This window comes from Aspergillus udagawae (assembly GCF_001078395.1).
Source record: "Aspergillus udagawae IFM 46973 DNA, scaffold_5, whole genome shotgun sequence".
Lineage (NCBI taxonomy): Eukaryota > Fungi > Ascomycota > Eurotiomycetes > Eurotiales > Aspergillaceae > Aspergillus > Aspergillus udagawae.
The window spans coordinates 2,379,640-2,400,170 of record NW_025091268.1 but is presented as its reverse complement, the minus strand read 5'-3'; the positions used below and the strand labels follow the sequence as shown (position 1 = coordinate 2,400,170).

General features: G+C 48.6%; 5 protein-coding genes across 5 annotated transcripts; 3 read left to right on the top strand and 2 right to left on the bottom strand.

The window, feature by feature from the left end:
* Positions 1 to 351: 351 nt before the first annotated feature.
* Aud_007658 (pepsin-like aspartic protease) lies at positions 352 to 1,779 on the top strand (the record flags this gene model as incomplete). The annotated part of the gene is made up of 1 exon (XM_043292547.1): positions 352 to 1,779. One exon carries the CDS (start codon positions 352 to 354, stop codon positions 1,777 to 1,779), a length of 1,428 nt encoding a protein of 475 aa, XP_043148482.1.
* A 370-nt stretch (positions 1,780 to 2,149) lies between these two features.
* On the bottom strand, positions 2,150 to 3,587 carry Aud_007657 (L-lactate dehydrogenase; the record flags this gene model as incomplete). The annotated part of the gene is made up of 4 exons (XM_043292546.1): positions 2,150 to 2,196; positions 2,255 to 3,303; positions 3,360 to 3,411; positions 3,473 to 3,587. 4 exons carry the CDS (start codon positions 3,585 to 3,587, stop codon positions 2,150 to 2,152), a joined length of 1,263 nt encoding a protein of 420 aa, XP_043148481.1.
* Positions 3,588 to 4,506: 919 nt separating this feature from the next.
* Aud_007656 (putative acyl-CoA thioester hydrolase) lies at positions 4,507 to 7,059 on the top strand (the record flags this gene model as incomplete). Its single annotated transcript, XM_043292545.1, has 9 exons — positions 4,507 to 4,644; positions 4,714 to 4,778; positions 4,836 to 5,132; positions 5,184 to 5,365; positions 5,421 to 5,956; positions 6,255 to 6,389; positions 6,461 to 6,739; positions 6,806 to 6,876; positions 6,945 to 7,059. 9 exons carry the CDS (start codon positions 4,507 to 4,509, stop codon positions 7,057 to 7,059), a joined length of 1,818 nt encoding a protein of 605 aa, XP_043148480.1.
* A 3,186-nt stretch (positions 7,060 to 10,245) lies between these two features.
* Positions 10,246 to 11,574, bottom strand: dspC (dual specificity phosphatase YVH1; the record flags this gene model as incomplete). Its single annotated transcript, XM_043292544.1, has 4 exons — positions 10,246 to 10,681; positions 10,739 to 11,089; positions 11,157 to 11,378; positions 11,531 to 11,574. The coding sequence occupies 4 exons, from the start codon at positions 11,572 to 11,574 to the stop codon at positions 10,246 to 10,248; spliced, it is 1,053 nt and encodes a 350-aa protein (XP_043148479.1).
* Positions 11,575 to 17,840: 6,266 nt separating this feature from the next.
* On the top strand, positions 17,841 to 20,032 carry znfA (putative C2H2 finger domain protein; the record flags this gene model as incomplete). The annotated part of the gene is made up of 2 exons (XM_043292543.1): positions 17,841 to 19,444; positions 19,504 to 20,032. The coding sequence occupies 2 exons, from the start codon at positions 17,841 to 17,843 to the stop codon at positions 20,030 to 20,032; spliced, it is 2,133 nt and encodes a 710-aa protein (XP_043148478.1).
* Between the last annotated feature and the right edge of the window lie 499 nt (positions 20,033 to 20,531).

Here is a 20,531-nt window from a genome sequence, read left to right as displayed (position 1 = left end):
TTATCTGCATCTCTCATCTCTCACCTTTGCAATGAGCTCTCATTATATTGCTCAGCAGGGTGCAGATCTTTTGATCTGTTAAGACTTCTTTCATTTTGCTATTTTTTATACCCTTTCTATAGACTGCACCCTCAGCGTCTGTTCTTTCGTCGCGCTTTGTCTGGATTTCACTCTTTAATTACAGTAATACCCCATAGACAAGCATTGCAGATTCGGTTCTATTCAACTCACTCTCACTACCGTCATTTAATCCTAATATATCGAGGTTCTGGTACTCCAAAGTCTCCATTGCAATCGACCCTTCTCATGGTTCTGTCAATATTGAGACGAACATAGATCCCCTCTAGGATCATGCATCTCTTACAATGTCTTCTTTCGACCATTTCTCTTGCCTCAACGGTTACGGCCTTTGTGCCTTATTCATTCAACCTCGAGGTCTCGACCGACGGGTCTGCCAGCAATGATGTCGCCCGCCGTTTCGTGCCCTGGAAATTAGTGCCAGACGACTCCGAGAACGATCCCGGGTCCTCTTCAAACGGTGTATCTTTAACGCTGGACCTCAAAAAGTTTCCTGTCCGCCGTGATAACAATTACAAAGTTGTCATGGCAGAAGACCCTACAACACCCAACACTGCCGCTCTTAACCAGGAGGGCCTCGATTACTCATACTTTGCTACGGTCAGGATCGGCTCTCAAGACCAGCAGATGTGGATGGTCCTGGATACGGGGGGACCAAATACTTGGGTCTTTGGCTCAGACTGCACGACTGAGGCCTGTCAGCGACATGAAACATTCGGTGAAGCTGCCTCAAAGACTCTCAAGTTATTACCGCTGAACTGGGCTGTCGGGTATGGGACAGGATTGGTCAGCGGTGTTCTTGGGAAAGACAGTCTCTCGCTTGCTGGTTTGGATGTAAATATGACGTTTGGCTTGGCCAAAAATGCTTCCGCCGATTTCGAATCGTATCCTGTGGATGGTATTCTTGGCTTGGGACGATCGGCTAATAGCAATTTCAACACTCCGTCGTTCATGGAAACCGTCGCGGCGCAACGCCTTCTCAAATCCAATATCATCGGATTCACCTTCTCCCGCAACTCGGATGGTGCCAGAGATGGAGCGGCGAATTTTGGCGAGCTGGATACGACCAGATTCACGGGCGATATCGTCTACACGAACACAACTGGAGACAGCAATAACTGGAGGATACCCTTGGACGATGCCAGTGTGAATGGTACACCTTGTCGTTTCGCCAACAAGACCGCTGTCATCGACACTGGCACATCGTACGCCATGCTTCCCCCGAAAGACGCCACAGTGTTGCACAACCTCATTCCGGGTGCTATCACGACCTCACAGGGGCAGAATTTCACCCTGCCGTGCAACTCGACGGCAGTAGTGCAAGTGAGCTTCTCTGGCCTTAGCTACAACATCTCCCCTAAGGATTACGTCGGTCCACGCTACGGTTCGGCATGCGTGTCCACTATTGTGGGCCAAGCCTTGTACGGGGACGACGTGTGGCTCTTGGGCGATGTGTTCTTGAAGAACGTCTATTCTGTATTCGACTATGACAATCATCGGATTGGCTTCGCAAATCGTTCTGTCCCTATTACCTCACCGACCACTTCGGTCGCTACAGCCGCAAACGAGTCTACGACAGGCGGAGCTGGGTCGACTTTGACCGGCTCCGCAGCAGTCCATACTGGGCGTGCGTCGAGTATTGTATCCCGATTTGTCCACTGGCCCGCCGTTTCGGTACTTCTTTGCATGGTGTTGCTGTAGCCAAGCTCACACCACACCAAATCTGCTTCTTTCGATACCAACTTATATACCTTTCATCCTTCTATACACTGCTGTATTACCGGTTACGCCTTGATGGGTCTTCTATCACTTACCCAGCGTAAGCACGACTGCACATTCTCTTGAATTGAACGCTTTTTCGAGGAGGTACCTTCGACAAAGCTATAACACATACTGTCTTTTTAATCCAGAGGTTTTACTGATGGCATGAGTTGGTCCTAGAGTATGATCTGTAATGTATCAGATGACATTGCCAGAGTCTCCCAGCGTTTGAACAGCGAATGAGCTCTATGTACTTGCATTATCCAATAATGGTATCCAAAGCCTTGAACGCACGTACTGACAGAACATATCAGAGAACCCTGTCTGGTATGTAGGCATATGACCTGGGATAAGACTCTAATAAATGATCAGCGGCCGTGCCTTTTTGCACTAATTTTCACTAAGCTCGACATACCTAGTATAGACCGATCAAAGTCTTTGACCCTATTAAACCCCCCAACTCCCATCAAGATATCAAAATCCGCCAGGAGTGACTTCATAACATGACGTACGCCCTCCTCGCCCATGATACTGAGCCCCCAGATCCAAAGACGACCGACAAAGACGAACTTCGCGCCCAACGCCAGCGCTTTGACAACGTCACTCGCACCCCGGACTCCAGAGTCATACATGATGTAGATCTGGTCACCCACAGCGTCGACAATATTCTCCAGCGCATCAAGACTGGCAATCGCGCCGTCAACCTGGCGGCCAGCATGGTTGCTCACTACGATCCCGTCCACACCGTACTCGACGCACTTTCTCGCATCCGCGACGGACTGGATCCCCTTGATGACGAACGGCCGACCACCGGAGATGGACTTCCACTTCTCGATCAGCCAGGGGATTGTCTCCCAGGACCAGGCGCGGCCATGCCAGACAGAGTCGATCCACTTGGTCGAAGCGGCGACGACCTCTTTTTCAATGTCTATGCCGGCCTCTTGACAGCGCTTCTGGAATACTGGGTCCGTTAGCCCCAGATCAGCGCCAATGCCGCGGTAAAACGCATAATTCGAGTTGGCGACATCGTCATGACGCCAGCCGAGCTGCCATGTGTCCGTCGTGAGAATCAGTACGTCGAATCCGGACCTCCAGGCCCGGTTGAGCAGCGACAGCGTCAGCTCGTCATCGTGGGGCATGTACAGCTGGTAAAAACGCGGGCCTGATCCGTTCGCCTCGCCGACCTTCTCGATTGGTGTGCTGCCGGCTGTGGAGAGGCAGTACGGGAGATTGAGCTCGTGTGCGACCTTGGCGACGGCGACCTCAGCAGCAGGATGGTAGATCTTGTTGATGCCAATCGGGGCGAACCCGATGGGTGCCGAGACCTTGTGGCCGAAGATCTCAGTTGTTGTGTCGCGGAGATTGGTGTCGACGAGCTGGCGGGGGACAATGCGGTGGCGGTAGAAGGCTTGTCGGTTGGCTAGGTGGGTATTGGACATGCCTGCGTTCGAGGAGGCATAGTACCTGTGGAGTGCGCTAGTATCCGGCTCATCCATCCAGATCTAGCCTTGGGGGCATACCAGCCACCTTGGCTGAGCTTTTCGCGGGCTAGCTCTTCGAGTTTTCTGGGATCTTTACGCTCGAAACTTAGTTCGTGCCTCCGATGCTGTACTCTGTGTCAGAGTATACATACCGGTGTTGAAAGGCACAGTCTTGCCCTCTCTTGCCTTCAAAAAGTTTTCCCGTTGATAGAGAGCCCATTGGGGCGTTGATCTCTGGTCAATGTTGGGATTGTTAGGGTCACTCATCGTGTTGGCAGATTGATCTAGCACATCAATGGCACAGTAATAGAATATAGAGTGCTCATACAACTATAAGAGCTGGTTCGCCGATATATCAGTCGTATCAAGTCGTCTGGTTCGGCACGGGGCTCCCCAAATTCACCTCATCAATGACTTCATTTTGACGCATTCTCGGACGAGAGAGATGATCGACTTCATTTGGCCTGTGTGGAGCAGTCCGAAGGCAGGTAACAGTGGTAGGAACCGCAAGCATATGGTTTGATAGTACCTCTCTATTAGTAGTGGCCATTTGGAGCCGCGCATAGATTATTCTGCTCGTAAATAACCGCGATTGATGCCGAATGCTTCAGGCAAGTAGATCTCGATGATGTCAACAGACCTGTAGTCAACAATCAACCATCAACAACATTTTCTCAACAAACCAACATACATCCCGATGAGCACGGAGTGATTTGGAGTCTATTATGTGAGAACATCTTTAGATCTCCATAATCTTGAACCCTATGCAGATTCTATAAAGTAATGAATGAGGGATATATCGTTGTTGGCCCCGACTTCATCCGGGCGGAAACGGCCTCGGGAACCCAGCCGATTAATCGAGCCGACACTACTCCGTACACTGATCCCTGCTCCTAAAACCAAGGAGTCAAACAGGAGTGTTGGTCTAGATCGGTTCATCAATCTATACATATACTGCTATATTCTACTGATCACGGGGATCAGATACTTCTGACATCTGCACATTTCCATCATGTTCGGACTCAGTGCGCGAAGATCAGTTACTCGGGCAAAATGCCTATCACCGCACACAGCCAGCACAAGCGTTCTTCGCGTAAAAGCTGAGCATCCATCAACAAATTCATTAATCTGGTGCAGGGATTTTCATCCCAGCGCAGTGACAAACGTTTCTTCCAAGCCGACATGGATGCCCATGCGCGTCAAGACACCGTGGATCGAGGCGCTGACGAAGAGTCGCGAGGATGCACAGTCGAACCAGACACCTCGTGCGCAGGGAAAGCCAGACTTGACACCAAAGAAAATGTCCGACAGTTATTACAGTGCTGTAAGTCCCATTTTGTATGTTGTTTGTTTTGCATGGATGCGAATAGAATGACCGAGGGTAATCATTTAGATCCTCCCCCTAAGTCAAGACAAATGGTTGCTTGATTCTTACCTGAATGCTTCGGGACATATCAGGTATGATCATGTGTCCTATTTATGTGGGGCATAACTCATTAATGGCCCCTCTCATAGACTGGGATCACTTCTGATGGACCTGGATGCCTTGGCGGGCATCATCGCGTACAAACACGCCGGTGATTCGGTAGCTACTGTGACTGCGGCAGTGGATCGGATTACTATTGAGCATCCGCTAATGGAGATTTGTGACCTTGAGCTGAGCGGTCAGGTCACGTATGCCACGGGGAGATCAAGCATGGAGGTGTCCCTTCAAGTCACCAAGGTCCCTGCAGAAGGAGAACCGGTGAAACCAGAGGATGTCCTGATTACCTGCGCCTTTACCATGGTGTCGCTTGATCCCGCCACCAAGAAGTGAGTGTTGAGTGTTAAGATCTCGGGGGGCAGTACTGACTTTCCCATTAGGCCCGTTCCTATTGCACCTTTGCTTGTGGAAAATGCGGAGGAGCGTCTTCTCTTCCACAAGGGCGAGGAGAATTATCAAGCCAAGAAGGCTCTGAGAACGAGGAGTCTCCTGGAGAAGGCGCCTGACGCTGAAGAAAGTAATCTGATACATAGCATGTGGACGAAGGAGATGTCCTATCTGAGTGAGTAACCATAGTTCCTTTATCTGTCATGACGTTGATACTGATTCGGCAACAGGTCCCGAATCACCTGCTCAAAGACCTGACAATATGGTTTTCATGAGCGACACGGTACTGAAATCCGCCATGATTATGCAACCGCAGGACCGCAACCGACACAACTTTATGATCTTCGGTGGCTTTCTCCTCAAACAGACGTTTGAACTGGCATTCTGCTGCGCCGCCTCTTTTTCCCACGCCCGTCCCAACTTCATCTCCCTGGATCCCAGCACCTTCGAGAACCCTGTGCCTGTGGGAAGCGTTTTGTACCTACGGGCTACGGTCGCTCACACAGAACCCGTGGAGAGAGACGGCACCACGTACACCAAAGTGCAGGTCCGCGTCGACTCTAAGGTGAGGGACGTGGAGCACGGCAGCAGGAAATCTACGGGCCAATTCAACTATACCTTCTTGGTCGAGAAAGACATACAGGTCATGCCCCGAACTTATGGTGAATTTATGCTCTGGACCGATGCGCGCAGACGAGCACAGAATGCTGCCGCCATGGTGACTGGTTCTAGAGAGCCCAGCACTCTTCGCAACATCAAGGATAGTGTGACCGAGTAGAGATTTTCATTTGGAGCAGAGCTTTCGTCGAAACTTATAGTGTTTGTATTTCCAGTGATGGAAACATACCAACGGCTGACACGATTGTCGAGTCTTTGGAACTTCTGCAGCAAGTGAACAACATCGCCAAACGGACATAGTAGTTAGTCACATGACATCCGGTGCTCCGCACCAGCGATCAACAATCACTCATATAAACGTGTCTCCCTCTGCGAAGAATCTCCTTCGTTTGTGTAGTCAAACATTCGAATCCTAACTCTATACCTATAATTTAAACATCTTATAGACTCAAGCTCTTATCCAAGCCTCAATGTCACTCCCCAATCTCTGGCATTTACGTCGGGTGGCCGATACTGCCGCCAAAGCATGCTTCGTTTGCTACAAGCCCTCCACTAGTGTTCTGATTACACCAGACAACAAGGTAGTTTCCGCCTTGCTATTGACATGCAATCATCTTTTACGCACTCTTGTTGGATTCCGCTGACTACGTAGGACTTTTTCTATGTCTGCCCTGTCCATCTACAAGATAGGCATTTCTGCTCTCCCATCGTAGACTCGGAGCATGCGGCAGCCAAGGCAAAGCAGGAAGCATTGGCGCGGGAAATTGAGATAGTGAAAAAGGAGTATGAAGAGAAGCAGCGACGGAAGAAGGAAAAAGAGAAGGAGAAGAAGACCGATGACGAGTTGAAGGATTCAGACAAGAAATCCAAGAAATCGGACAAGGACGGCGACAGCGGCGCCAAGTCACTTGAGAAGGAAAGAGATGAGAAGGTGGATAAATCCCTCTCACTTGCCTCTGGAACTGAGATAATTAAAACGATTCGCTGACGTGGACAGATCGAGTCTCTCACAAAGTCCGCTTCGTCGTCTGCTACGGATGACTCGCCTCGTATTTTCGCTTTGCATAAGTATGTCTATTCCTAAACCGGATACGTAGCTAACCACGTCATCCTTGATCTGAACTAACGTTGGACAGAAATTTCTACCAGATGCGCGTCGACAGACAACGTAATATTGAAATGGCCAAGCGGAATCGTCAGCGCTTGCAAGAGCCATCTCTCTTCCCGTCTGTCCCATCTGGCGATCCTTGATGCGTGACAGCCATGTCCGTCGTTTTATTCTGATGCATAGAAGCTACCTATCCATTCGTTGAACGTTGAACCTCTTCGGGAGACGTGTGTGGAGTACGGACTAGGATGCGGATCCTTCATGCCTGGCAAGGCTGGCACCAAATGAAACCTGGTCCGCGGGTAGCCACAAGACTGAATGCGCTGACAGATTCTGAGCTCGAGCGATTGATTTTGAAATGAAGGCAGCAACTCGAAAAAGCATCCCACCATCCTACTGTTGAACCTATCCGCGGTCATATCAGCTGCCTGCCTTCTCAAATACCGAGAAGACAGATTCATTGGAATAACCGAGTCACGACATGATCCGGACAGCCCGCCGGCAACCGGCAGCTAGAACGTCTCACAAAATTTCCAGAAAGATGGCTTTGCATACTGTGGTAAGCACTAGCCTGGATATGGAATCACGATGTGATCAAGCCGTTGCAGAAAGCGAACGGCGTGGTACGTTCGGCTGCTATGACAGAGTATCTGCTGATCTTTCTGGTCTCAGCATGGCATAAGCAAGGCGTGAATGGCGGATTATGCCACATCTCCTGTTCCGGTCAGGTCGGCAGCAGTTCGTTGCAGAGATTATCTTGAACCTTACCTTGCAATCTGATCATATATGGATGCAAATTTTTGATCTGCTGCGCCAAATACTGCGCTATCCACTCTCTGCGGAGTCTCGTTGTACGCCAGTCAGAAGAAGAGTAGCTCCTTCACCGAGTAGCAATCGGCCTATCGCCTGATCAAATACAAGGATGTCAACATCGGCGAAGATTACCAGGGCCCGGCACCTCGGACGAGGAGGGACTAGGTATGCCGGTTGTCTGAACACGTCGTAACATGGAGCCTGCCGCGCCTGCCCAGCATCAGGAGATCGTCAATCCCCCGATGCAACTGTAAGGGTAAATGATCAGCCCTGCAAATATCGATCTACAATCTCAGAAATCTACCGCGTGACGTCATCCTGAGATAAATCATCCGCCACTTTCCATTAAACAAAGGAGAAAGAGACATGCAGCTCAAATAGCCTCGCCGTTGGAACTGGTTTGACCGCCTGGTTCCTGAAATGAGTGAAGTACATACAGCTTGCGAAGTGGACTACTTCCTGCTCCGTAAAGCAGGTAGGCTGTGCATCTCCTTGGCAGAGATGACTGGCTGACAAGCATGGCCTTCCCTAATGCTGCCCAGACGTGTGACATACTGCGATGGCCAACCTGCATTACGACTTTTATAGTTGATGCTGTTTGGTCCATGACTCCATCATACTTTCCTCCCTAGTGGTCGGAGGTGCGGCGGCTGTATGTAAATATCTCTCCCCAGGGCCAAGAATAATGAGATCAATCAAGGATGACACTAAGGATCGCTGAGTGCTTATGGTGTGGTCTACCAGTTGACTCCCAAAACAACACACAAAGCAATTACTCAAGGTAGCAAATGAAAAATACATAGATACAATACGCAGCCCCACAGCCCCTGAAACGCGGAACCCGCGGAAATGGAAGACAGAAAAATTGCAAACAATAAGGTCCATGGGTCTTGGTGCGTTCAGTTGCGTAAGAGCAGTTTGCACAGCCCCCCGTCCCGGCACTAGTTTGGCAGCCCACATTAGCCTAGGCCCTGCTAGCCTACCACGGCCAGGGGTTAACTTGTGCTTACCAGGAGTCTAACCACTAGAGAACCAGCAACGGAATTACGGAGACATTCCTATGAAGCTACCTATTACTCCGTCGTGTAGTGTGTCACTAAGACCTTGAAGTATGATCATTGCTGGGTATGCAGCATCAGTACTGACAGCATACGAGAAGCCTTCAGCTGATAAGGCTGACTGTTGGCTTGAGGTTGATTATTTCTCTGTACTCCTCTAGAGAGGTATGTACGGTATCTCCCTGAAGGTAGTAGTAAAGTAGAATGTCATTCATCCTTGATCTTCTCTTGCCGCAGATCCCGGACTTGTGCACAACAGTCATTGGTCGCTCTGTCCATTTCAGATGGGGCTGCCTTAGGCCCCTCCAACAGCCTCGTGGGGATGTGGGTTTAAGCCCTGAATCCTTAGATGAATGCTGACAGGCGGCACAGGCCACTAGCCGCTGGGCACTTGGTTCGATGACATAAGGCAAGCTAGGTTCTTGGTCCTGGTAAAGTATATCCTTTCGGTAGGACTGGAAATGGCTCCATCACACAGAGTTCGCGGAAACAAGCTCAAGACTCGAACTGCGCAACAAATGTAGAGGATCTTACATTATTGACCAAGGTTGACCAACGTTCTATACTAGCTCTCTCTAGCGAGGACGCTGTTATAGCGATTTGGTCCCAAAAGTGCCAACTTATATTAGAGCAATCAGACTCATCGACAGGCATTCCGATAAAAGGCGAATCATCAGCCTTGTTGTTCCAAGGTCAAGGCATCATAAGGTTCAGCATACGGTCCGACTTTCAGCACAGGCCGCTTCATTTCAACAATCCCACAGAACGATCGGCATAAGGGTCCTTCACGACACCTGACGATACAAAACGTAATTTCGTGGATCCCAACTGAAGATTCTTCTTGCACGATACCTTGCTTGCGAATTGCGACGAGATTACCATGTGTTCCTTGTCTTGCTTGTTGACCGCTATTCCTAATGCATCCTAATGCAAGGGGTTCCCGAATGATGAAATCAAGTCGTGGATAAGAGCTCGTTGGGGTCTTCATTTGGTTGACGTTGCATATTTGTCTGACAACTTCTGCTACCCACCCTCATAGGAATGAATATCCTGTTATCGTGGGCCAAATACACCATTGTACAACCCAATCGACTCCCTGGTCTCGCCGATGGCCGATTCTCTTCGATTCAGTCAATCTCGACGGTCTCATGGATGGTTCCATTTGACAATCGCCTTATCTTACTCAGCTCATCAATGTCCCGCCAATTACTTGGGAATCGATGGTGTCCATAGTAGGACATTTCTGAATTTCAAGAGTGGCGACCGGGGACTGCTTTTAACGCCAGTATGACTCGGTTTGCTAACGTAAGCTGAACGTAACCCAGACACATAAGGACGCCGAGCCTTGGACTAAAGTTGATGGGCACGTGGCGACGCGTCCAAATGTCCTTGGGAGGGTTTCATCCCTTGCTAACCTTTTGCGTAGAGACGCTGGTGGATTAGATTCTGAGGACCACATCAAAGATTGCCGCGGCCCGCCCCTGAATCATCTGGAGGAGGTCTCATGCCAGGTGGCAGGCGGATCCCAAAAGCAGCTGGCGGCAGACCACCCGGCCCACGCGCCATGTTAAAGCGATCAGATATGTCGACTCTGGCTTTCGCGAGACCGATGGCTGGGACAACCCATTCACCGCAGTTGCACTGCATACCCTGCCAGGCAAATTTTCCAATATTAGCTCCGCAAGCTGTATTCGGACACGTCAAGCGGCCAGATAATGGCGCATCCACGGGACGGGAACCGTATTCTGACGCTTCGGAATCTGCAGTGGTATTAGGAAAAAGAGATGGTCGCATCCATGTTAGCGGATGGAGAAAGATGTGAGCACATTCGGTCGCCTTGTTATTCTGTCGTGGACCATGTGGTATGATGAATGGCGTGGTGGCCAGTGTACGCCTGAAAAGTCTATCAGATAGTGGTCTAAATTTAAGACAAGTAAGAAAGAAAACCAACCGGCATTTACGACACTTGATCTCAGTCGTGCGGTCGCTGCTCTCTTGAGGTCTCTGCGGCTGTTCATCCTCAAACAAGACCGACTGCATCTCAGGTGCTCGCCCACAGGCTACACTGTCTTCGACTTCGCGGTGATACAACCAACGATTGTAAAGCGGATGCCCAGTGACATCGTCCGGACATCCCATTTCGTGGTAGAGAGCTAGCTGTTCCATGAAGCCATCGTTTGGCTCGCAGAGTGGTCGGGCCTTCCTCAGTAAAGCAAGCGCAGATTGAGGGGTCAATGCACTGCGCTGCTGATGAAGCAGATAGGCAATACAGATGGTGGCGGAGCGGGATTTCCCCATTGCACTGGTTGTTGTTAGTAAGACTTCAAACATAAAAATGGCATAACTTAGTAGTCGCAATATTTACTGACCAATGTACGAGCACACTGCCTCCAGCATCCAATCCCGACTGGATGAACTTGACGGTAGATGGGAAATGTTCCAAGAGATTCTCATCTCCAACATCGTCCGCATGAATGCAATGATGCTGGAAGTTGGTAAAAGTCTCATCAGGTTGATTTAATCGTAGCACCGAGACTATGTGTGTAATGTTCGCTCTACTCAACGCCGCCTTGTTCTTGACTGCTAGAATACTGCAAGTTATCCTATTAGTTAGCAGGTTTTCATCTTATTCAGCACTTTGCTTTCGAGCCTGGTGCATATTTTCGTTCTCGGCCCCGCATCATGGAAAGCTCAGGCGGCACGACAAAATTCTATTATGGCGGGAGGGGCAAGCTGGACTGACCCTCCGATGTAGATATCGTGCCCTGGGATTTTGTTCATAGCCATGCTGTTACAAGATTATAGCAGATCAACGAAGGACGAAATTAAGAGTATTGTATAAGATCTCCCTGTATGTAGGTACAGAGTTGGAGGAGGTGAATACTGTAAGGAGCCTCGGAAGCCGATCTGAGTCGAGCCAAGAAAAGCCCCGGCGACTTTGATTGGTTTCTCGTGGAAAGCACGTGGCGGCCCTCTCCGTGCCGTTGGTGCCTGAAGAATAAGGTGGTAAAAGGGCTAGGGCTGATAATCCCACGTGCTTGCTGGCTTATTATTGCCTTGGGTGTTTTGTAACTAAGGCGGCCAAGTCCTCACACTCGGGACCTCTCGCCTCGAATTACTCGTTAGTTCGAGATGCTTAGCTTCAATCAGGTAATCTAGGCAGTCGTGATATTGTCGAGATATAGAGAACGAGTCTCTTGCTTAGCGCTTTCGTCGAACTTTGGAGTATCTCTTAGGACAGTTACAAAAAAGTGACGTTGGCGAGATACACTACCTACCTTACCCCTCATCCCCTGCAGATGACTGTGCCGCAATTGCGAATGTTGGCCTGATAACTTCCAATTTGATTCACTCTGGTAGATTCCACCTGCCTGCCGCTACCACACTAGCCCAGGCAGGAAAATCCCGACTTGTATCATTTGGTGCAATCCCATAGTTAACGTTGGGAAATGAATACCATCGATGGTGCCTACACTAAGACGAGACATCACTGCTAAGTTACGGCCCGGACGGGTTGCTCATCTGCCACTTCACTGAAACAGCTGGTACACTTTACAGGGATAGTCTTGAGTGGCTCGCTGCTTACCAGCCCTAAACCAGGCCATCAACGAGCTGGATGGCCCAGGATTCGTCGTTGTAGTTTACTTCGCTTGGAGGAGACGTAATTCCTATGTCTAGCCAGCAGGTAGGCATGCTTGTTGAAGGAGCATGTGCAGCAGCAACCCAGCGCATGGGCGGGAAGTTAATGGCTAGACTTCATGGAGTAATCCACTTTGATTACCTTTAATTACCGTAAGTCAAGTGCACTGCACAACATCGATTGGTTCCCTATCTGCCAAGCTCTTATACCTTAGTGGTCTGTGCAACTGAACCAGCTATGGAGTCACTGGTATGGCTGAAGTATATAAGAAAATGATCAGTTAGTATGAGAACATCCTCAATTTCAAGCCTATTGGACTAATGATAACATGGTGCTTACTAGGCTGGTGTTATACTGATTTGATGGTATGAGAGGGTAGTAGAGGTTATGTAGGCATAGTATTAGAACTATCCCGTCATGTATTGGTAGCAAGAGAAAATACTCGAGATCATTGGTTGACGGTCTTTTAGCCAAGAGAGTAAAATCAAGCTTGGTCACTGCAAGATGTCACAAAGGGTGGGGTATCTAGGCAGGGCTCGATTTCACCAGTAGGTTGATTTTGGACGATCCATTCTTTGCTGAGTCTTTGAGATTGACGCGTAGGCTGGCAAAAGTCACGAAACCGATAAAGGTCAGGGTCAGGAAATCGGTCGACGGTGCCTGTGACGAAGAGCCATTCCATTGTTTAAGGCTGGAGAATATTCTAGAAGGATGGATATACTCAAAAGTCAACACCTTAACCCTACTTCAGGTTTGAATTACTTCAGTACAACGTGCTATCGGGAAAAGATCACCCATTGGATGTCATGGCCATAACCTGTTTAAGCTTTTAGTTGTATTATGGTATCACGTGGCAAAAATGGCCTGGGGGCCTCCTGCTTAGCCTTCTAATCCTGCGCATTCTTGTGCGCAGCCTTTCATGGCTGAAGGCTGACAGGATTAGTACTTAGGCTTCAACGAGACGATTGGGCCTACTGAGGTACATTAGTAGTCGTCGGTTCGATTGATCGATAGGCTCTGGATTGTGCGAAAAATCAAGAAGCGTGAGAGCGGACGTTCCTGACTTCGAGTTCCATGGTTCCAGATAACCAGTAAACGTAGAGACAATTAGATTTCGGTTGCATGCGACCTGCTTCAGCACTATTGGCCCACTGATTTGCAGGTTTCTCGAATTCTACAATCCAGGCACGCTAGTGTACGAGGTGGGGATGAAATATTTCGCTATCCGATTTGATCTGTGGTACCAGTCCCGTTTTTAAACGCTATGGAAGAGTGTCCAATAGAAGCTGATCAGTGACATTACTGCTTGAGCCAAGTTCAGTTCAAGACAATCAAGACTCTGGGAACTAAGGTAGGAGAGCACTCCCGTACCAAGGGCGATGGCAAAGAAAGGCCACTATGGTCGCCGAACTGCTGGGAACTGGGAATGGCTACAGCGACCGATCCAGGCTCCTGGGTTGCCACCACCAGAGTGGATGCAGGTGTGTGTTCAATAATTAGTGACCTGCATACCTAGAAATCATACTTCGTGGCGAAATGAAAGTGTATTAAAAACCAGCTCAAAACTGAAAATATAATGAATTTCATACTGCCGGGGCAAGACACCTAATTAGGTAAGTCCTTAATTAGGTATCTTGGTAGGTTAGCAGCAACTGACTATGGGTTGATCTGGGATGATGACACTGGAAGTTGCAGATTAACAACATTTTTTTTCCCTCTTTCCCTCTCTGCCAATCATCGGCTGATAGTTGTAGCTCAAGCTATTCCTCATACATACCCCTCCGAGACAAGACAATAAGGGATGAGGCCTCTAAAAAGACGTAATCTTCGCCATTTAGTGGAGTCACTGTCATGCTTTGCCTGTAGTTGATGGACAAATTACTGTATGACGCTGCCCTATGCAACAGTTACAGGATGAATGATTCACGTCCCTTTCACTTGAATCTGGATGGTGGTCTATAAAGACAGGTTTCTTCTATTATGCTTTATAATTTGTCCTCCAGCTACAAAGGCACGCTTGCAAACTTGTTTTGCCATGCTCACGGAGATCCTTGGATTCCCTTAGACATTCCAATTTATGCAACAAACATTGACAGACAACCAGCGGTCCAGCACTGTGGCAGTGCATGTATCTAAGAGCTAGTGGAGCCTACTAAGCCTTGAACGGCAGCGGGTCAAGCATCCTCTCGCCATTCAGATTCATTTGCTTCGCTTGGACACATAGGTATGGTGGGTATACTGCAGTAGTACCTTAGTACGTTCTCGGAGCACTTTAACTTGGCGACAAACATTTGATGAGTTGTTTCAATCGACTCCTTAGGGAAATGATGGTCTCCTCGAAGACTCAGTTTATCGCTAATAGTATCCCTGCATTTGCCTGCAGACTCAGGCAGACATTCGTATATTGGAGTCTGGACCATAAGTCGAAGTTGATAAACGGTATGGCAGCGTGGCATTATGGCTTAATGGTGAGCAGCTTACAGATGAATATGCTAGACGCATCCGTATCGTAACTTTAATGGGGTTTCAAATACATCAAATACAAAAAAATATTATATCATTATCAAACCACGAGTATCATTGACCAAAAACCATACCAAGTCCAGCACTGCCTCAATTAAAACTAACCAGACGCCCGTTGTCTGACCCAAATTAGCTTAGTGTTATGTTCACCGCTCTTGAAACCGGACTATTTGCTGGTTCCTGGCTCACTGCCAGATCGATGAGGTGATGATTCGACTTAACTTCATGAGGAACCATTGATTGATCCATTCCCTTACATCTACACAAGTAGATGAGAACGTAGGCGACCTTACAAGGCTTACAGATCAAAGTTTTATTAGACTCCATTATCTCCGTAACCCTATGAAGTTATCAATCTTCCAGAGTTCTCCATAGCTATGTTCTATATATTATTGCGGCTACTACCGGGCTCTAGTAGTTGAGGTAGTCTTGGAGCACGCTTCATCGACAGATTCTTCCCATATTTTGACATTTTGACAAGACAGGCTTGTAATAGGCTGACGGAGCTTCTAGGCAGCTGTCAGGGTACAGTGTCTTGGAACCAATGCCCTGTTCACAACATCGATGACAATTAGTATCATGCTGTTGTTCCTTAGGCACGCCAGTCAGTCCTTGCTGCCTATAAATCGGTTGACATTGACCAAGCGTGCAAAAGCATTCAGTTGAATGAGTGAGCTCTAACCAGTTTGACAGGGTACGAGGGTAGATAGCCGAGATGATCTTCCAACCAGCAGGATTATTACTATCGAATGAGAGAGGCAGTGTCGATTGTTACTCGTAAACGGACAAAGATTTCAGCGGACTCCCCCACTTTCTACCCAGAAGTTGATAGTCCTGAGGAGATTGCTGACGTTGATCAGGATATTCAGTCCTATTCTGCCTGTCTGCCTCTATACCTGGGTTACTTTTTGGTAGATCTCCACACGAGTGTTGTATCATTGCCCAAGGACCTAGAAGCCCCAAAGTTTAAAATTGTTGGAATGCCATGAAATCAAGATCGAAAACTTTCAAGTTTAAATTTCAGTCAACTTGTCCTTAAGGTCATTCTTCTGATGATGTTACCCTCTAGATATGCATGAATTCACCTCTCCAATTGTAAGTTTCAGATTTACCTATATTGCTCATCGCAATGAGTCTGCAAATTTTCTCTTTTCTCTTTTCCTGCTCTTTCTTTAGGTACCTCAACTCCCTCTGCTCAAGTCCTCACTTGATTTTGGTATTTACAGGAGGTGTATAAATTACAAGCCATCTGACATTTTTTCTTTTATTTTTTCTTCCTTTTTATTTTCCCTTAAGAAAAAGGGGAATGTCCAAACCTAGGCTAAAAGTATTCTTGTCCGGAGTAGTGTCCACCTACGGAGTAGACCACCATACAAGTACCACAGTTGAAGGTGGGTACCAAATACCATTGTTGTAAGGTATCATTATTGTTGTTGTCCTCAATCCGTCCTATCGATTAGACATCCCTTCTGATTTTGCATCTTGAATGAATTCCTGTCCTTCTCTCAACGTCTTTTTCTGGTACGACCATCGGTACTACATTACAAGTATTGCCATCATCATCTCCTATTTGTTTGAGAATACCACCGGGTGTCAGAGCGGAGACAGAAAGACACGACAAGAGGGCTCAAAATCCGGCATGACAGGAGACACGAGGCTTCAATAAAATCCTTGGAACTACTTATTTTCACCTTAATCATACTACCCTGCGGCACCTAAAGTACTTTCCGGAGTACATCATCTTCCTTTCTCCAGCCCTGTAGGGACCAATAAGGCAGTGGCTTGCACCACCACCTTTCCCCGACAACTCTCTTATAAACTACTTTACGCAACAGAACGTACCTAGGTACATCCTCCATACTCTGTTCAACTTTTTTGTTGCAAAGAGGTCAGAAAAGGTCTACCCACGTACCTACTGCCTCTCTGCCTCAGGTTACTTCCTAAGCCTCAATCACTCTCATTGCCTTTGCAGCTCGGCGCTGGATCACCAACAGCTCCTCTCATTTCCTTACCATTCTAGCTGAAGACAACGCATGCGACATCACCTTCGTTTCTATTTTCGACTCCGTCATTACATTCAGCTTCATTCAGCATATCCTCCAATCAGGTGGAGTCAAGAACCTGGTGTGATTCCAGAAGAACCTAAACGCCCCTGCAGTCTGGCTTTCAGCGCCCATCCCACCACCACCACCGCCACCCTTATCACAGCCGTCTTGTACTCTGGCGCTCTTCATTTCCCGTCCCAGTCTATGATTTTCCGTCTTTAATTTTCTTTTTCTTTTCACTTCTGGTGGATCTTGGCTATCGTCTATATTCCAACGTTCTTCAGTCCCTCCAAAAGACAAGTTCCCAAACGATCTCGCCAGAATGTTCAGTGGTTTCCGCGCCGTTTCCTGCAAATGAGTTGCCATTGACCGGCGAATTGATGGCACACAAACGGTTTTCCAGGGTTGCGCGCCAGTGTTACAGAAAGCCGTTGACGCAGCGAATCGTTGATCCGACTGATCGAAAATAAGGACCTCTGTCAAGGAGACTGTGGTTTCCTGCAGCCCTATCTATCTCGTTGGGACCGGACCGACCCGACTTCTGGCCATTTACTCGCTTTCATAGACTCTGCGATACTTTTACACTTTCTCCTGACAATATTTGTTCCCGCCATTCTTCTATCACTTTACCTGGTCGCAATCAGCTCCTTGAGTGAGCCTTCGCGACCCTTGATCTGTGACGTGAAACGAATCCTTCCCTAGGGCTAGGGCTAAGAGTCTTCAGGGATCAAATCATTGGAGCAAGCCACATTACGCTGCCTTTGTCTTCTTAATCCCACTACGTTGTCTGTCCTTTCCGGTTGTTGGTCGTCTTTCGATCTGCCCATTGATGACTACGCTGTACCATGGACTTTCCGCGACTCTCCCCACCATTGATCAATGTGCATGGTATCAATAACAGTGGGTATGACCAAGCTCGCTCTATCGAGGGATCGCCAAAAAGCATGTCTAGACAGTCCTACTCACCCCTCAGGCCGATGCCCATACCCGTAAAATCGATAACTAACTTCGCTCCCCCGCCACTTCCTCCGCCACCGCATATTACCGATCTCGAAGATGGCCATGATGCCGGTTGGCTATTTGCGAATGCCAAAAATCATACTGGGTCTGCAAGACTCGCACCAATCAATCCCGGTTCTAGCCTGTTTGGCGGCCATCGTCGCATGGAATCTGTATGCAAGACTGATCGAATGGCGTTGGATGAACTGGACGGAAGACAAAGTGGCTTGCCTGTCTCGACAAGTCCGAAGGCGCATATAAAGATAGAACCTCCGCCACCAGTGGAAGAAGGATTTCGCAATTCCATTACCGTCAATGCACCCGGGCCCATATTGAAAGGCGAGCGAGACTTTTCCAGACGAAGCGTAAAGGATTCATCCGACGCATACGACCAACATCTTCTTTCCAAGATAGGCAAACCGCTTTCTCCCCGACAATCAATCAGCCTTGGTAACGATACCAAGGCCTCACTGTCGACGCTACCCATTCCCCCGAGGACTTTCGGAGGGTTGCCATCTCCTGGGGGTTCCGACGGACCAACACTCGACGTGAGATGGCCAAGCAGCTCTCAGTCTGGCGCAGTCTCTCCTGGTACCAAGGTCGGTTGGAGAGATTATCTCGGCCACCGGAGCCCCAGTGTTGAGAGTAGCGCCCCTTCTTCAGCGGTAGAGTACGACCACTCGGCATTTCTGCGTGACGTATATCGGCGCCGGGGAGGTGGCACAACACCACAAAGTGAAGAAACTCTTAGCTTACCGAGTCGATCAAACCGCGGAAGTTATGACCAAGGCGTTTTTTCGGATATCGAAGGTGATCTTTCCACTGATGAGTCGTTGCCTTCGCGATACTTCAACCTCCGTGAAGCAACGCCACCCTATCTGGACGCTTCGAAGTCAGGTATGAAGAGGAGAGCGTCTTCACCACCGCGCGAGGCAGTGAAAGACGATCGACATGCGCCCCTTGTGACCACAAGCAATGGCGATCTTTCTCAGAGAAGAACAACTGGACATCCATATACCAATATCCTTTCGGTCAATGGTGCCTACACACAAAGCCATGGAAGCTTGTCTGCTGCATCATCGTTAAGTTTGAGGACCTCGGGGACATATTCGTCAGCGGCCATATCCATGGGAGGAAGCAGTATGACGAGCATGTCCACATTTGATCGTCCATCACCTGGGGGGCTGTCGCCAAATTCTGATTTCGACGCTCTCCATGACAAATCGCCAATCAGTTCAACTTCTCCCGGAGGACTAGCTAATCAGCAAAGTCTGAGGAACGCACAAGTTCCTAACGCGTCCGACCTACGAAACGCAGATAGTACAAAAAAACTGTCTTTGCAGACTACGCTTAGTGTGCCAAAATCAGCTGCGCCTAAGATGGCGGGACTATATATCTGTGACTGTTGTCCGAAGAAACCTAAAAAGTTCGACAGTCCGGCCGAACTACGGTATGATTTGACCATCTGAGCTGCTGTGACTGATCTTTAGTTACTAATACATTGTCCAGTGCACATGAGATGGAGAAGCAATATTCTTGCCAGTTCTGCAATAATCGGTTCAAGAATAAAAACGAGGCTGAACGTCATCAAAACTCTCTTCACTTGCGGCGTCATTCCTGGTCGTGCGCCGCCTTGCCGGGGTATCAAGCCGCTTTCCACCCTTCGTCTTCCCCAGCCGCACAGACAAATTCGGGCCCTTCTCACGATGCTTGTGGCTACTGCGGCGAGGAGTTTCCAAACTTTCCGCAACCCGATTGGGATCGCAGGTTTGAACATCTCACCTCAGTGCACAAGTTTGGGGAGTGCAATAACGGAAAGAAATTCTACCGCGCGGATCATTTTCGACAGCATCTAAAGCACAGCCACGCGGGTACAAGTGGTAAATGGACCAACGTCTTGGAGAACGCGTGCATGAAGGAAGAGGCACCTCCGGAACCCAGAAATACCACACACAGCAGTGGAGCAGGCTCTACTGTGCCAGCAACGACGGGGTCGCTCACGTCAAATAAGATTAGTGAGGTTCTGAGCCCCTGCTGACAACTAACAGTATGTGTGTAGGTCGGCAGGCGAAGAAGCAAATAATTGCAACGATTCTCAGGACTCTCTAGTTTTCTGATTGCAACCATTTGCTTCTCATGGCCTCGACTCTCGTACATAAAGCAACATCTGTTTTATCCCTTTCCTTCACGATCATTTGGGTCATGACACTTTCGAGTTCTCGTTCGTGGTCAACCCTATTACTTGATAGCGTCTGGACCACAGCCGCATTTAACATTCCAAAGTCTCACCTCGGACACTGAGCTTGCATAACACAAAGAAAAGAAACCAGGAGACTATACAATCAGCAGATAAAGAGTTTACAGGACATACACAGGGGGTGGCATTCTGAAATGACGTGACATGATCTCATCTACTTTTTATTTTATCATCTACTATTGCGACTTTGGGAAGGGTATCTCGGAGTCTGGGGATTTCTGTGGGGGGCTGCTCGTCTGGTTTTGGCCGTGCGCGACACGGTTTGGTTTTTACGTCGATT